This window comes from Carettochelys insculpta, chromosome 7 (genome assembly GCF_033958435.1).
Source record: "Carettochelys insculpta isolate YL-2023 chromosome 7, ASM3395843v1, whole genome shotgun sequence".
NCBI lineage: Eukaryota > Metazoa > Chordata > Testudines > Carettochelyidae > Carettochelys > Carettochelys insculpta.
The window spans coordinates 6,349,116-6,365,219 of NC_134143.1; the positions used below are offsets into that span (position 1 = coordinate 6,349,116).

At 61.7% G+C, this 16,104-nt stretch overlaps 1 protein-coding gene across 1 annotated transcript in view; it reads right to left on the reverse strand.

Annotated features, from left to right (window-relative positions):
* Positions 1–15,586, reverse strand: part of NFKB2 (nuclear factor kappa B subunit 2) — a 41,651-nt gene extending 26,065 nt beyond the window's left edge. The window contains exons 1-6 of the mRNA XM_074999817.1: positions 15,499–15,586; positions 9,272–9,319; positions 5,778–5,849; positions 4,954–5,021; positions 4,081–4,208; positions 43–234 (exon numbers count right to left, since the gene is read on the reverse strand). Of these exons, the coding sequence (XP_074855918.1) occupies positions 43–234; positions 4,081–4,208; positions 4,954–5,021; positions 5,778–5,849; positions 9,272–9,319; positions 15,499–15,563 (573 nt within the window). The 5' untranslated portion in view covers positions 15,564–15,586. The remainder of the gene's footprint in view (positions 1–42; positions 235–4,080; positions 4,209–4,953; positions 5,022–5,777; positions 5,850–9,271; positions 9,320–15,498) is intronic.
* Positions 15,587–16,104: the final 518 nt, after the last annotated feature.

Below are 16,104 nucleotides of genomic sequence, written 5' to 3' on the forward strand. Positions count from 1 at the left end.
CACTGGCTGAGCCAGCAGACCTGCTCACCCACTGGCGCCCGCCCCGGAAAGGATACTGAAGACGAGGGTGAGGAAGGCCAGCGCGGTGAGGCCGCTGCGCACGTGGCCGAGCCAGTAGTTGCCCCTGGTCTGGGCCATGCGGTACGTCAGGACTGACTGCAGGAATACAAAGAACATGCTGGCCGGAAAGGCCACGCCCGCGCCAATGTAGTGAAGCACCTTGGCGTGGTCCACCTGGGAGAGAGAGAGAAACCGTCAGGCCCCACAGAGCCGGTGGGTCGGCCCACTCCTGCCTTCCTCTTTCGAACCCAGGGCCTGGGCTCTTGTGCCCCCACTCAGATTTCTGCTGCCGGCCCGGCCCCAGGCACCACTCAATACACACGCTTCCTAGCCAGAGACGCGGGGTCCCAGCTCCACCAGTACGGCACTTGCGTATTTAGAACTGGTGTTGGGGCAGGGGGGGTCCCAGCACCTTGCTTTAGACACGTTCTCCCCCCCCGCAGCTCGAATCCAAGGCTGGAACTCAGAACGGCCCCAGGGAAGGGAGAGAAGCTCTCGCCCTGTATCGGGGTGCCCAGACCCTGGGGGCAGGTATCTGTCACACACAGGCAGAGCCGTTCAGGTCCCAGGATTCCCCAGAGAGCTCGCGCAGCTGAGTCCAGGCCGAGGGCAGAGTCAGCAGGGGACTGGACCCGATCTGGCTGAAGGCTGGGACCCACATTCCCGCGGGCTCAGTTCATTGGGGTGCGGTACAGCAGGGCAGCATTTCCACAGGCAGGGCCCCGAGTCTCCGTGTGTTCCCAGCTGTTCCCGGGCTGGCTCTCTGGCTGGCCCCGGCAGCTCGCGTAGGCAGTGTGCATGGCTGGCTGGATGCAAGGAGCAAGTTCAGGCAAGGCTGGCGCTGGGTTCGTGCAGCCAGCTGAGCTGTGCCCTCGGCACAGAGCCCCAGAGCAGCAAAGAGAGAACCTGGTGTACAAGGGAGAGAAGCCAGCTGCTCTGGGGGGCGTGGTGTGCTGCGAAAAGGCCTAGTGCCAGCTGGGCATCCGGCCGATGCCTGCAGATAACATCTTCCAGCCCAGGGGCCCGGCTGGCGGGCAGAGGAAGGCAGACACCATCGTAAGGAGGCATCTGCCCAGACACATCTCGTGGCCTCACTTGGGCAGAAGCAACCCCCAACCTTGGCAGGCATCAGAGTCATCAACTTGGCTCTGCTGCTGGGGCAGAGCCCCCAGGCTCGGCGTCCCCTCCTCGCATGCACCCAGGGGCACCAGTGACCTCCAGCTGGAATTCAAAGACAGTCAAAACCAAAGCAGACTCTGAAGAACTTCAAAAAGATCTCAGCAAACTGAGTGATTGGGCAGCAAAATGGCAGATAATGTGGGTAAGTGTAAGGTAATGCACATTGGGAAAAATAACCCCAATTATACATACAATATGATGGCAGCAAATTTAGCTATGACAGATCAGGAAAGGGATCTTGGAGTTATAGTGGATAGTTCTCTGAAGACATCCGCGCAGTGTGCAGCGGCAGTCAGTAAAGCAAATAGGATGTTAGGAATAATTAAAAAGAGGATAGAAAATAAGACGAAGAATATCATACTTCCCCTATGTAAAACTATGGTACGCCCACATCTTGAGTACTGCGTGCAGATGTGGTCTCCTCACCTCAAAAAAGATATATTGGCATTAGAAAAAGTTCAGAAAAGGGCGACTAAAATGATTAAGGGTTTGGAACGGGTCCCATATGAGGAGAGGCTAGAGAGACTGGGACTTTTCAGTCTAGAAAAGAGGAGACTGAGGGGCGATATGATAGAGGTATATAAAATCATGAATGGTGTGGAGAAAGTGAATACAGAAAAGTTATTTACTTGTTCCCATAATATAAGAACTAGAGGACACCAAATGAGATTAATGGGTAGCAGGTTCAAAACTAATAAAAGAAAGTTTTTCTTCACACAGCGCACAGTCAACCTGTGGAACTCCTTGCCAGAGGATGCTGTGAAGGCCAGGACTCTAACAGAGTTTAAAAAAGAGCTCAATAAATATTTGGAGGTTAGGTCCATAGATGGCTATTAGCAAGGGGTAAGGTATGGTGCCCAGCCTTTTGTCAAAGGCGGGAGATGGATGGCAGGAGACAAATCGCTTGATCATTGTCTTCGGTTCACCTCCTCTGGGGCACCTGGCATTGGCAACTGTCGGCAGACAGGATACTGGGCTGGATGGACCTTTGGTCTGACCCAGTATGGCCATTCTTATGTTTTTATAGCGGGCGCAGCCCAACTCCCTGCTCACATGAGCCAGGCCAGGGCCCAGACAGCCCTCGTGGTCGCTCTCCATCGCCCAGTGACAGCCAGACGGGGCTCCCCGCAGAGGGGGCGAGACGCGGAAGGGACTGCTCACGTCACTGCCACTCGCCATCCGCTGCCGGGCCCTGGTCTCCGATCTGGGGCACTGATCCCTGGCTGGTTGTGACAGTCACCTGGTGCTCCTGATGCCCGCCAGGTCCCACGGCTGAGCTCTCCTGGTGACCAGTGCCAGGGAGCTCAGCAAGCTGGGCCCAGAGGGTCAGGGCAGCCTGGCCTCCGAGTGCACCCGGGCCAGGCCAGGCCAGCTCCAGCGAAGTGCTCCATGCCGCGCCCAGCGCTGGAGGGAGCAGATCCCATCACCCCAGCCATGCACCTCTCAGCCAACCCAGCCTTAGGGCCACTTCCTAGAGAGGTTCTCAGCGCTCTCAACTCCCACTGGCTTGGCTCCTGGCAGGATCAGGCCCTGCTTCGCCATGAATTTTACCTCCTCTGCCCAGCCCCTGTGCCTGGCTCTCCCGGCAGTTCAGTGCCAGCCTTTCCCAGCCAACTCACAGAAGCCCACCCCACGCCTCTGCCCCCTCCACAGCTCCTGGAGCCCGGGAGAGCCCCCCATCAGCCGGAGAGGCCCTCTCTTGCCTGCCTGGGCAGGGCCTGCCCTCAGACACCACACTGCCCAAGCCCATTGAGCCGGGAGAGGTGAGCACAGAGGGAGGTTCTCTGGTTATCTTATCTGCCCACGTCTGATGGCGAGACAGTGGAAAATCCCCCAGAGTCCAGGCACAGGGGCACAAACTTGTGAGTGACACCTCCAAAGGGGCGCACCCCCACCCCGAGCACAGCGCACGCCAGCCACAGAAGGGGCTGCTCTGGCCTCGTGCCCCACGTGCTTCAAAGCTGGCAGGAGACGGGACTGCAAGTGCCATGAGTGCAACCAGGGTCCTGCCCAGGGGAGGTTAGTGCTGCCGCAAATGTGTGTCTGGGATCCTTCCGCTGCTCAAATGTGGCCCAGCTGTCCCTGTCGGGCCGGTGCTCCTGGTGGGAGCCATCGCCCAGACCCTCAAGTCTGGGGGCGCTTCCCTTACGCGCCCGCTGGGGATTCTGAGACCCAGTAATAACCTCACCCAGCCCACAGGCGGAGGGGCAGCCCCCTGGGGTTCTCCCAGGAAAGCAGCAGGTTTGCTACCAGCAGGATGAGTCTGTGCCACCCAGGATCAGCCCCACTTTGTATGCTCTGGATTCTACTGGGGACAGGGGCCGGGGCCTCTGACCGCCAGACAGGTCCCCCCTACAGCACAGAACGAAAGGAGCCTGCTCCTGGATTGCTGGGCAGTGAAGCGCACAAGTATTTGCTTTTCAAGATAAGAGTTAAGCTGCCTGCCTGGGTTTGTCTGGGCTGACCAGGCTCCGCTCGGCTCTGGGGAGCAAACAAAGGCGAATTGCAGAGCCTGGGCAGAAAGGCCATGGTGCCCGGCGGCGGACTGAGAACCGGATCCCTGCTCCCCAGAGCTGCTGGGAAAGAGTGCGGCCGGCTGGGTGCAGGTGGAGTTGTGACAGGCCCGGAGCGGCCCCCCTGCCCCGCCAGCTGCGGCGGAAAGAGCCCGTTCTGGGTTGTTCGCAGCTCCGGGAAGGGAAGAGCGGGTGTTCGGCTCCAGGGGTAGAATGTAGCCCAGAGCCCCAGAAGCTGCGACAAGGCGGCTCTCAGCCCAGGACCAGGGCAGGGGAGTCCCTCTGCTTGGAGCTGGGCCAATGCCCTGCACCCAAGGCGGCAGCTTACCTGGAAGTTACCAACCATGGTGAGGCCGGCGGCGCAGACCCAGCCTGCCGCCAGCCCCAGGGTGTTGAGGAGGGACGGGCCGCAGCACTCCAGGACGTGGGCGTATCTCAGCAGGCCAACGAGCATCACTGGGGGATGGAGACAAGGCGCCCGTCAGACACCCCCAAGGTCTCGCCTGGGGATGCCACCACCTCTGCCCACGGAGCAGCAGCAGCCAGAGGTGAGACCAGCTTGGGCAGCCCCAGGCAGCGGACCCCACCGCACACGGCTCTGCGAGGGCAGCCCCAGGCAGCGGGAGGCACCGGGCGCTCAGCCGCTGCTGGCGCGGGGGCAGAGGACAAAAGTTACCGGACCTCGACTCGACCCGGAGATCAAAGCTGTCGCTCAGCAGCCTGCGGGCGAGGGTCGGAGACCCACCCAACTCCCCTGGGGGCGCAGCTCTAGGGCCAGGACCAGCTGGGGCGTAGCCGCGCCTGCCCTCCCACGCAAGCCCCCACGGCAGGCAGCTCTCCCGAGCAGGGAAGCTGGTCTGGTTAGATGTACGTGTGGACACCGACCAACCGCCCCCAGGGCCCTTCGTGGGCCTCTGCGCCCTGCCAGGCACGCTGCCCTCTCCCTGCAGACTGCCTCAGCCCAGTCCTGCCCTGCCCCAGGGTGGAGTTCAGACCCCACTGGGTCACGCCCCCCTCTGCGTGGGCTCCTCCCTGGGTCCCTCCGGCTCAGCTCGGACGACCGACCACGGGCACCCGTGAAGCAAGCAGCTGGCAAGGGCCCCACCCCCAACTCTGCACCCACAGCCCAGCCCCCTCCCACCCTGCAGCTCAGCGTCCCAGGGGCACAGCCACTCCGGGCCACCCAGCAGCAGAGCCTCACCCATGAACGAGCCCAGGCTGCAGATCAGGCTGAAGAAGCAGCTCTCAGGAGGGAAGGTGCCACACTTGCTGGGGAGAGGAGACAGGACCGTTAGAGCTGCCAGTGTCCCAGGCCGCCAGCCCAGGGGAGCCAGGCCTGCTGCCAACAGCTGGCAGAGCGGCCCTGCCCACCCCACTTGCGCCATCTGTCACCCCTGTCCCCTGCATGCAGCCGGCGCCCCTGGCTGGGGCCGCTTGCCCCTGCACGCCCCCGGCTACCCGGGCACCAGGCTGGACTTGCAGAGGGATGCCCCAAGTCGGCCTCCTTCAGCCAGCGCCCCCGTGCTGCCAGCAGGAGTCCGGGTGTCCGCTCCTCCCATGCCCTCCAAGAGCAGCCTGATGTAACCTGCTCCTTAGGCGCCCCACCCCTGCTCCAGCCTCCCCAGGGCGATGGGGGCTGCACCCGATGCCAGCTCCTCCCCTGGCATCTTCCTTGGCAGTGCAGGAGGGCAGGGCCCTGGCCACATGCGCCAGGCCTGCCAGAGCACCTCCCTGCAGGCCGGGGAAGTGCAAGTGAACCAGCTTCTGAGCACACACCGCGGGGCCGGTCATCCCTGCCCTGCTGGTGAGAGCGAGCCGCCACCTGCGGGAAGGGAAAGTTGGCAGCTCCTCGTGGTTCCAGGGTGCGACCCCCCCCCGCAACATGCCCGGCCCTGACTCCTTGCCTCCAGCGGGGGCAGGATCACTGTGCCCTTTGCGGTCACCTCGCCCCACAGGCAACTGGCAGAGACATGAAACCACGTGCGCGTGCCCCCCGCCCCCGCCCTGCAGCCCCCCAGCCCTTACCTGACAAGGGGGATGTGCTCCAGAGAGCAGCAGGACTTGGGGCCGTCCGGCCCACAGGACTGATTGTAGCTCCTGGGGACCAGAACCAGGCACGTGAGAAAAGGGGTCAGCCTGGGGCAGGCCCGAGACGCACTGAACCCACCCGCTTCTGCAGCTTCTAAGCCTTCAACAAGCGCGAGCCTCGGCCCAGCCTGATGCCCTCCGGTGCCGCCCGCCTGCGCCTGCCGGCATTCCCCCCGGCTCAGAACCGGGGCCTGGCCTCAGCTGCTCACCAGGGCCGGGCCGGCAACCCCTGGGCACTGCTACCGACCCCACAGCTGACAGGTTTAGCAAAACTCCGGGTGCTGCTCTGGGGGTGGGCGCCGAGCCCCCTCCCACCTCTCCCAGCGTCCCCAGGACCACTGCTGCAGCTTGCAAGCTCCAGGTGCGGGGGCCAGGGCGCTGTGTTCCCGTCAGCCACAGATGCTGAGGCCCCTGTTCTGGCAGGAAAGGGCTGGTGGGAGAGGCCGGGGCCACAGGGGACCAGGGCCTGGGCTTACGTCCCAGCTGAAAAATGGGAGCAGCGAAGTACCCCCAACCCTGCCATGGCCCCTGGCTCGGTACTCATTCAGCACAGAGCACCAATTCCCAAGGTGCCCACCAGGCCAGGCTGGGCCCCGCGAGGGGGAGAGCTCAGGCAGAATCCAGGCCTGGCAGGCTTTGGCGCCTGGCTGTCCATCCAGGACTGTGATCCCTGGCAGAGGCCGGCTGTCCCGTGGCGGGGACCAAAGCTCAGTCTCATTATAACCAGCCGGGCAAAGGGCAGTGCCATCTCTGCCAGCAGAAGGCCTGGTACAAGGCTCCTGCCTGCTCGCCCAGGCCCTGGAGCTGCCGTGACTTAGGGGAGAGCCCCGTTGGTGCAGGGCTCCGGGTGGCTGTCACCTACTCCTGGCCCTCCAGGCCTGGGCAGCCGCTACGCAGGGCTGGGAGTGGGGCGGGGCAGGGGTCGCAGAGCCTCCTTTTGTCCCGTCAGCAGGAGGGGCGCGAGCTGCTCCGAGCTGGGCCAGGAGGCAGGAACGCAGCCGCAGCCGCCGCCCGGGAGCTGGGCCAGGAACGCAGGAGCTGGCGAGGTGGCAGGGTCTGGCCAGCTGCTCTCTGCTGCCAGCTGTCCAGGGAGGCCCTGCTTCCCCTGGACCCAGCCCGAGCCGAGCGGGGACATTCACCTGATGTGTGGGGCTGGCCGAGGGCTCCCGGCACGGAAACAGCTCTGGGGCCTGGGGCTGTCCTCAGGCCAGGCCGCGCGATGGGCCCCAGCGGGGCAGGATCGTGGTCCCGAGCTCTCCCCCAGACTGGCGGCAGGCAGGGAGGCAGCTGTGACAGGGCCAGACCCCACACCAAGAGGTGAACTCAGGTCACTTCCTGCTGTAACCCGTTCTGGCGCTCCCCTCATCCGCCGTCCAGCCGCCCCTGGTCCCTCTCCGGCCATAACCCAGCAGCTTCAACACCGCCCGCTCGCAGCTCAGTCGGGGCAGCGGGTCTCAGCCCCAGCCTATGCCACACGGCTCAGCACTTCAGAGTCGCCCCAGCAGAGGGCACGAGGCCATTAGGGCAGGGCAGGGACCTCATCAGAGCCCAGGGGCGTCTTGCACCCCGACCTTCTGCCACCCAGCTGAAATTCCAGCGGCGCCGCGCAGGCTGAGGCCGGCGGTTAAGGCAGACTTTGCCTTTGCTAGGCAGAAATCAGAACCACACCACCAGCGGGACAGCCCAAGCTCCCTCGTGGTGGCACGTGGCCCCGAGTCTGTCCGGGGACGACGGAGTTAAAAGGACTTCCCTTCGGAAAAATTACAACTGGCGGTTTTTCAGGGCCCTCTCGTTTACATGTGGCTCCGTCTTCCAGGCAGGAAACCTCAGGGCTGGGGAGCGAAACGCTCTCTCCGGCACAGGCTCCTCTTGCTTTGGGTTGGGTTTTTTTTTTTTCTGCCCCAATTAAAACGAAGTTCTTTAGCATTACTCAGCAGCAGCAGCGGCGTTCTGTTTACGTGACGAAGCCAATGGAGAAAAATGCGCTTGTCTGACAACTACATAAACTATTCTGCAGGAAATGGCAGTGTGGATTGTTTTTCTCCCAGAGCCGTATCCACCAGCCAGAATTAAACTAACCCCTCGCGTCTCCCTCAGGCTCCTTAGGGGACCTGGCAAGCCCAAAGCCGCTCAGAAAAACATCCAGAAGGGAGCCCACGTTCTAACCCCGCCTCCCCCTGACACCTGAGTCGAGCTGCCTGGGACGCTCCAGAGAAGTCAGCTCTCTCCTCGCATCCAGCAGGAGAAGCTGCAAGCAGCTCAGGTTGGCACGCGCAGCCTTGCAGGAGGGGACATTCAGCCTCCAGCTAGTTCCCACCTCTTCCCTGGAGACTCATCCCCGTAAGATGCCCTGAACTGCTCACGGGCTGACTTTTCCCGGCGCGGCCGTGCTGGGCGGTAACCTTCCAACAAGGGGCACATTATGTACTGGGGCCTCCTCCCTCGCACAGAGACCTGGTTCAGCGGGTGGAGTGCACAGCACCAGACAGCAGGCTGGATGCGAAAGGGCTTTGCAAGCTCCTGGCCCAAAGACACGCAACGAGCTTCATGCAGCCGCCTCGAAGCCAGTAGGCCTGTGACACCAGCCAGATGACTCAAAGGCAGAAAGGTTTGCAGGACAGAGGCCTTAATTAGTGCATTAACGAGCTCCACACCTGGCTTGCTTTGCCCTGCCCATGAGCCATGGCCACCAGCAGGGTTGTTTCACATAAGGGGCAGCAGCACCACCCCACAGGTCAGGGGAAGGAGGGAGGCAGGCCACGTTCCACTGCAACTCTGGGGAAAGTGGAGCGTAGAAGCCAAAAGCCCTAAAAGAAGCCCTACGACACCTGCCAGAGCTAGTATCACAGGCAAAGAGTCAGCGCTGCCATATAGGCCTGCGCCAAAGGTCTCCCATCCCTGTACTGACGGGCCTGACCCTGTTGAGCTGGGGAACTTTGTCAGAGCTGTAACCCAAGGGGCTCTGGCTTCTCTGCTGCCCAGCCTGTGAATGACGCATCCTGACGTCGGAGGACCTGGTCTGGAATGTGCGAGTGACAGAGGACTGGGCTAAGGGACAGTCCAGGTGTGGATGTGGGGAGCAGACTCCGGAAGGGAATGCACCAGGCCCCATAGGCCACCAGCCTCCACACTGCTGCCCCACAGCTGCAACGCTGGGGCCTCCCAGGACTGAGCAGGCTGGCGTTTCCCTCACCTGTCCAAGGGGCCGGCAGGGCAGCACTAGGTCGGAGACAGGAGGCCTGAGTGCGCAGCCGGCCACCGATCTCAGCTCAAGCTCACCCCCTCTGCCGAGCTCCACCCACTGAGCAGGCTGGGGCTGGGGTACCACATCACGCCCCCCACCCTCATCCGTCTCAGCACCTTCTGCCCAGCTCAGATCCCGGCCGGCTCCGCCGCCAGCTGGCAGCGCCCATCCCACCAGGGCTCCTTACCAGTTGTGGACAGGGCAGATGTGGTTGTTGGAGAGTGCCATGGCGTACCTGCAGGAAAGAGGAGATGGCCCCGGTTACCTCGACCCTCACCACTCACTAGCATCCCGCCGCCCGGCCCCCAAGAGCCTCACCAGAGCAACCCAGGAGGGCGCCGGCGCAAACAGCCGCCCCACGCGCCTCAAGGAAGAGGCCTGGAGCCGCGCGGCCCATTCCGGCTGCCCGGGACCCGTGGAAAGCCCGGGAAAGCTGAGTCTACTCCAGCCATGGCAGCATGGACCCTAGTGCCACGCAGATCCCTCAGAGCACCGCGGGGACCCGCCCTGCTCCCCGGCCCCCCAATCCTCACTCACCAGGGCCTCCCCCCGGGCACTTGGGCTCCCCCCAGCATTTGTCTGTTCCCTAGAGCTCCTCCTGCTCTGCTGCCCCCCTTCATGTCGCCCCCAGACAGAGCGGGGAGTGAACCTCTCCATCACACACAGCCCCAGCTACCTGCCACCCCCATCCATCACTGTCCCACCCACCTCCGGCCAGACCGAGCTCCCAGCAGCAGCTCGTGCATGTTCTCCCTGGTCCCCTGCTACTGCCGCCTCCCCCAGACAAGCATGACTCACCCACTGCCCTGGCCCCACCCGGCCCAATGCTCTGGCCTCCTGCCCCAAGTGGGAAACTCCAGCTGTTCAGCAGCCTGAGTAGAGGGAAAGGGATCCAAGTGTCCCAGGCCTGCACTCCAGCCACACAGGGAGAGGGAGGGTTTACTCCCAGGCAGGCCAGGCTGCCCATGGGGATCCAGGCCTAGCCCCCAGACTGTGCTGGGCAGCAGGGTGTGGGTCGCACTAGCCAGGCAGCTCAGCGAAGGCGGGAGTGGCGGCTAGCTGTGCAGCTGAGTCCTGCTGCGGCCACGGGTCTAAGACAATCGCCCAGCAGGGACAGGTGGGGAGCTTGGCTCAGTTTCTTTCCCCTGGGAGAGCCAGAGAGACTGAACTGTCATAAGAACGGCCATTACGGGGTCAGACCAAAGGTCCATCTGGCCCAGCATCCCGTCTGCCAACAGTGGCAAGTGCCAGCTGCCCCAGAGGGGGTGGACCGAAGACAACGATCAAGCGACTTGTCTCCCGCCATCCATCTCCAGCCTCTGACAAACCTAACCTCCAGGAATTTATCTAGCTCTCCTTTGAACTCTCTGATAGTCTGGCCCTTCACAGCCTCCTCTGGCGAGGAGTTCCACAGGTTGACTGTGCGCTGTGTGAAAAAGAACTTTCTTTTATGAGTTTTAAACCTGCTGCCCATTTATTTCATTGGGTGTCCCTGAGTTCTTATATTGTGGGAACAAGTATATAACTTTTCTTTATTCACCCTCTGCACAGCACTCAGGATTTTATAAACCTCTGTCACATCCCCCGTCTCCTCTTTTCTAGACTGAAAAGTCCCAGGCTTTTTAACCTCTCCTCCTGTGGGACCTGTTCCAACCCCCTCATCATTTGAGTTGCCCTTTTCTGAACCTTTTCTAATGCCAAAATATCATTTTTGCAGTGAGGAGACCACATCTGTAGGCAGTATTCAAGACATGGACGTACCGTAGTTTTATAAAGGGGCAGTAAAATATCCTTTGTCTTATTTTCTATCCCTTTTTTAATAATTCCTAACATCCTATTTGCTTGTTTGACGGTTGCTGCACACTGCATGGATGTTTTCAGAGAACTGCCCAAGATAACCCCAAAATCTCTTTCCTGATTAGTTGTACCTAAATTAGCCCCCATCATATTGTTTGTACACTTGGGGTTATTTTTTCCCCAAGGTGCATTACTTTACACTTATCCACATTACATTTCATTTGCCGTTTTGTTGCCCAATCACTCAGTTTGGCGAGATCTTTCTAAAGCTCTTCACAGTCTGCTGTCATCTTGACTGTTTTGAACAGTTTAGCATCGTCCGCAAACCTTACTCCCTCACTGCTCACCCTTTCTCGAGCTCATTTATGATAAGTTGACTAGGATTGGCCTTAGGACTGACCCTCAGGGAACACCGCTCGTTACCCTTCTCCACTCAGAAAACTGACCAGTTATGCCTGTGCTTTGTTTCCTGCCTTTGAACCAGTTCTCAGTCCGTGAAAGGATCTTCCCTCTCCTCCCATGACGAGCAGGCACCAGCCCCAGTGCCGCCCCGGCCTTATGGAGATGCTGGGCCCTGTGCACTCACTACGCCTGCTGACATTGGGGGCGTGACGAGGCAGGAGCAGGAACTACCTTTGCAGCCACCTCTGCCAGGTGCAACACACGTCGGACGGGGCAGAGCAGGGACAGGGGCTCCGGTCTCCTGCCTCCGTTCCCACTGAGGGATCATGGGAAAAATCACGAAGGCTCCTTGTGCAGGTGCAGACTGGGGGGTGCTTCCAGGGGCACGAGGCCTAAGGGTTAGCACCTCCCATGACCCACAGGCGCTGGGGGAGCTGGTGGCTCTCTGCGATCTCTACTCCTGTCCTGCTGCCAGAAGGCGGCACAGTGCTCAGCTGCCCAGAGCGTTGGGCGGACACTGCCCGGGGCTGGCTGCAATTATGGGCAGCGTCTGACACTCAGCACATCCAAGGCCAGTTAAAAATAGGCACAAGCAGCAGCCAGGGACTGCTGAGCCATGTGGCACAGGCCTGGGCCCTGGGTTTCTGCAGCTGGAAGAGGCGGATTGGAGACCCTGGCCTGACTGAACTGTGAGTGGGCCATGTCCCTTCCCCTGAGCCCCCTTGGCTGGCAGACGTTGCAGCTGTGACCACGAGGCCACACTTTCCGACTGAGGACTGACCATGGCTTCTCTCCAGGGACATCCCTGAGCTGGCTTTGAACCGGCTAGAGCAAAGCGAACACAGGCGTGAGGGCAGCGAAGATGGGGCAGCACAGCCCCACTCAGGAGGCCACCGAGCTGCGGGGCCGGCGCCCCCGTTACCCCAGCCAGACTGGAGGGGCTGGGGCTGGGGGCAGCAGGTTGGCTCGCTCCAGCTCTGCCCCTCAAAGGAGCCAGTTTACTGCCTACGTGCAGACCAGCTCTCAGAGGCTCCAGGCCACAGGACCACGAGATCCCAGTGCTGAAAGCTCCCCCAGGCTCTGTGGTCCTGGGCCCAAGGACAAGGTTCTGCTCTGGGAATTCTGCCCCCCCCCCCCAACACCCCCAGAAGTGCAGGAGCTCAGGGGGCTGCACTGGCTCTGAGGGTAGCTGGAGCCATCTGCCCTCAGGTCTACCACCACTGGGCAGCCAAGTGCTCCGTGATGGGAGCAAGCCAGGCTCCAAGACTCACAGACTTTGCTATCAGAGCAGGGTGAGCAGCAGCTTCCAGCTTTCTGCGCCATGGGCTCTTCCTCCCAATGCACGACCACGGCAGCTGCCTCGCATCCCCAACCTGCAGCTACGCCAACCAGAGCCAATGGAAACCACTGGGATTCGTAGAATCACAGAATCCTAGGGCTGGAAGGGACCTCAGGGGGTCTAGTCCAGCCCCCTGCCCAAAACAGGATCAACCTCCACTAAGTCATCCCAGCCAGGACCTTGTCAAGCCGGGACTTAAAAACCTCGAGGGATGGAGAATCCACCACCTCTCTAGCTAACACATTCCAGTGCTTCACCTCCCTCCTGGGGAAGTAGTTTTCCTAATATCTCTGTAACTTCAGCCCATTGCTCCTTGTTCTGCCATCTGACACCACTGAGAACAGTTTCCCACCCTCCTCCTTAGAGCTCCCCTTCAGGAAGTTGAAGGCTGCTACTCAATCACCCCTCAGTCTTCTCTTCCGCCGACTAGATAAATCCAAATCCCTCAGCCTCTCCTCATAGGTCATGTGCTCCAGCCCCTTAATCATTTTTGTTGCCCTCTGCTGAACCTGCTCCAATGCGTCCACATCCTTTCCATACTGGGGGGCCCAGAACTGGACGCTATACTCCAGATGTGGCCTCACCAGTGCTGAGTACAGGGGAATAAGAACTTCTCTAGATCTGCTAGAAATGCTTCTCCTAACATACCCCAATATACCATTAGCCTTCTATCCAGCCTCTCGTACACCACAATCCCCAGGTCCTTTTCTGCTGCACTGCTACTTAGCCAGTCGGTCCCCAGCCTGTAACAGTGCTCGGGATTCTTCCGTCCCAAGTGAAGGACTCTGCACTTCTCCTTGTTGAACCTCATTGGATTTCTTTGGGCTCAATCCTCCAATTTATCTAGGTCACTCTGGACCCTGTCCCCACCCTCCAATTTATCTATGTCTCCTACTAGTGTAGTGTCATCCGCACATTTGCTGAGGATGCAATTCACCCCCTCACGCAGGGCATTAATAACAACGTTGAACAGTACCGGCCCTAGAACTGATCCTTGGGGAACTCCAACTGCCAGCCAGACACGGAGCCATTGACCGCTACCCGCTGGGCCCAATCACCTAGCCAGCCTCCTTTTCTGACCACCATCCCCACAGGGACGGGATGAGCTTTACCTACTCCACTTCCAATGCACCCCTTATTTTGGATTAACTTCTCTGGCTGTCCCTGTGCTGGCCAGCTCAATGGGGAATCTTCTCCTGCAAGCCATGGTAGGAGGAACTACGCTGGCCCCTTTTAAACACGTGGGCAGATGAATGGCACTGAAGCGCCTTCACCAGGCAACAGCCGCTTTATAGCGGTCACTTTGGTAGGGCTATGGAGCTACCCACACAGCCGGCACTCAGATGACCACGCCCCAGGGGGTGAGCCTGTGGGGGGAGGCACATGAGATCTGTGGGGAACACAGAGCTGCGGATGCACGTCAGGAGAGGCTGTGTAAGGAACCGAGATGCGGCAAATCTCTCCCCCGAGCTCTGCACCTGCAGCAGCCATGCAGCTGATCCGGCCAGAAAAGCCCCACAGAGGTGCAGTTCTGGGGAGCTGCTCGCCTGGATCGGAATAGAATTATTAATGCAACTTAAGCATCTGCTGCGCGATGGTCCGCCCAGCCAGGCAGCCGTCCTGATGGCATAAAACATTGTACAGGGAGCAGCTGGCAAGTCCCTTAATGCCCAGTAATGTCGGGGCCTGGCATTGCCAGACCAGGTCCGACCAGGCCAGCAGTGCTGTCTCCTGTCCAGCTGCAACAAAGAAGGGTAAAGACACCACACACCCAAGCCCTGGGTGCAGTATGGAGCTCATAAGCTTCACCTTGGGAGTTTGCTGCATGTTCTACCCATTTGTATGGGCCTACAAAGCCACCAGGTCTGCCCACAGCTTGGAGAAAGTTAATTCACCTGAATGTAGAGGGACTCCAGTCCCGTCCGAAAGGCTCCAACCATATAAAAAGCAACTGAGAAGTGATCCCACCGCCAGGGAGCTACTAAGGGTTGGGGCTGAGGGGCTATCAGGAGCCCACTGGAGACAAAGAGATGGACACCTGGGGACTGGGAGATTAGAAACTGTGGTTCAGCTCAGCAGGGGGCAGCAGGAGAGCTGGGAGGAAGCTGAGGAGTGACACAGGCAGCCAGAGAGATCAAAGTGCCCTGGGCTGGGACCCAAGCTGGGAAGAGACCTCGAGGACTGGCTGTGGGATGACCACCCCCGACATGCAGCCCCCAGCCCGGGGCACCGGGACGGTCCTGGGGAGCTCAGAGAGGAGCAGTAACTGAGCTGGAGCGCTGGATGCAGCAGAAGGGACTAAGCCGCCTGGCTTGGCACAGCCCCGAGCCCACTAAGGAGGGCAAGCGGAGGCGGGGAAGTGAGATTACTCCAGGCAGCAGACATGGGCCTGCAGGGGTTCGGCCAGGGGAGGCTCGGCGAGAACCTCCCAGCAAGGAGACACGTTCCCGCGGGGGGAGAGGAGACGGGAGCCCCGCAACTTCCACATGCGACTGGGCAGGAAGGTGGGGAGGTTCGGGCAGGGCCTAGTCCTGCCCAGGGGAGGAGAGTGGCGCCTCCCTCTGCTATCCCATCCCAGCAGGGCTGTTAGGCCGGCCTGGGACACAGCAGCTCAGAGCCGCCTGGTGCCGGGCTGTGCAGCCAGGACGCAGAAAGGAGCAGGAGGCTTCCACCCCTCCCTCTCCATCAGCCCTCGGGCTCCCCTCGCCCGGCAGCCTGGGCCCCTCGGGGGCAGCGAGGGGGGCACTGGGGGCCCCAGAAGGGCAGAGGCGGGAGCACGGCTGTGCACAGCCCAGGCTCTCCAGGGCTGCGAGGGGGCCCGGGGGGCAGGAGTGGGGTCCGGCCCGGCCCGGCCCGCGCCCCCTGGCGGTACTCACACGATCCACATGCCGGCGATGATGACGGCGGGCAGGGTGAGCGGCAGGACCCCCCAGGCGGGCATGCTGGCCCGGGGCAGCCGGCAGCGGCCGGGCTCCAGGCGGGGCTCCCCGGGCGCTGCTGGTGGCGGGCTCGCCCAGGACCAGCCTCCCCATGGGCTGCGCGATCCGCCCCAGCCGCTCTCCAGCCCGGAGCAGGGAGCTCTGGGCGGCCGGGCGGAGCCGCACGGGACGGGACGGGACGGGACGGCCCCGCCCCCGGCCCGGCCGCACGTGTGGCAGCGCCGCGGCACAGGCCGGGAGGCGCCCAGGGCCCGGCGGGACCTGCCCGGGGCCAGCGGCTGCTCTGGCTCTGGCTCTGGCCGGGCACGGGTAGGCAGCCCGGCCCGGGCTCGCTCCCTCCACTCTCCACTCGGCTCGGGCCCTGGCTCGGCTGGAGGAGGCGGGGCGGGGGACGTATATGCACCTGGCCCGGCCCGGCCCGGCCCCTCGCTGCCGCCCTGTGCACCAGGCGCCTGCGGGGGGAGGCGGCGGCGGCTCCCCCGGGAAGCGCGGGGCGGGAGCGCAGAGCCCCAGGCCTTGGGCCCGCTGCCAGGAGCCTGCCCT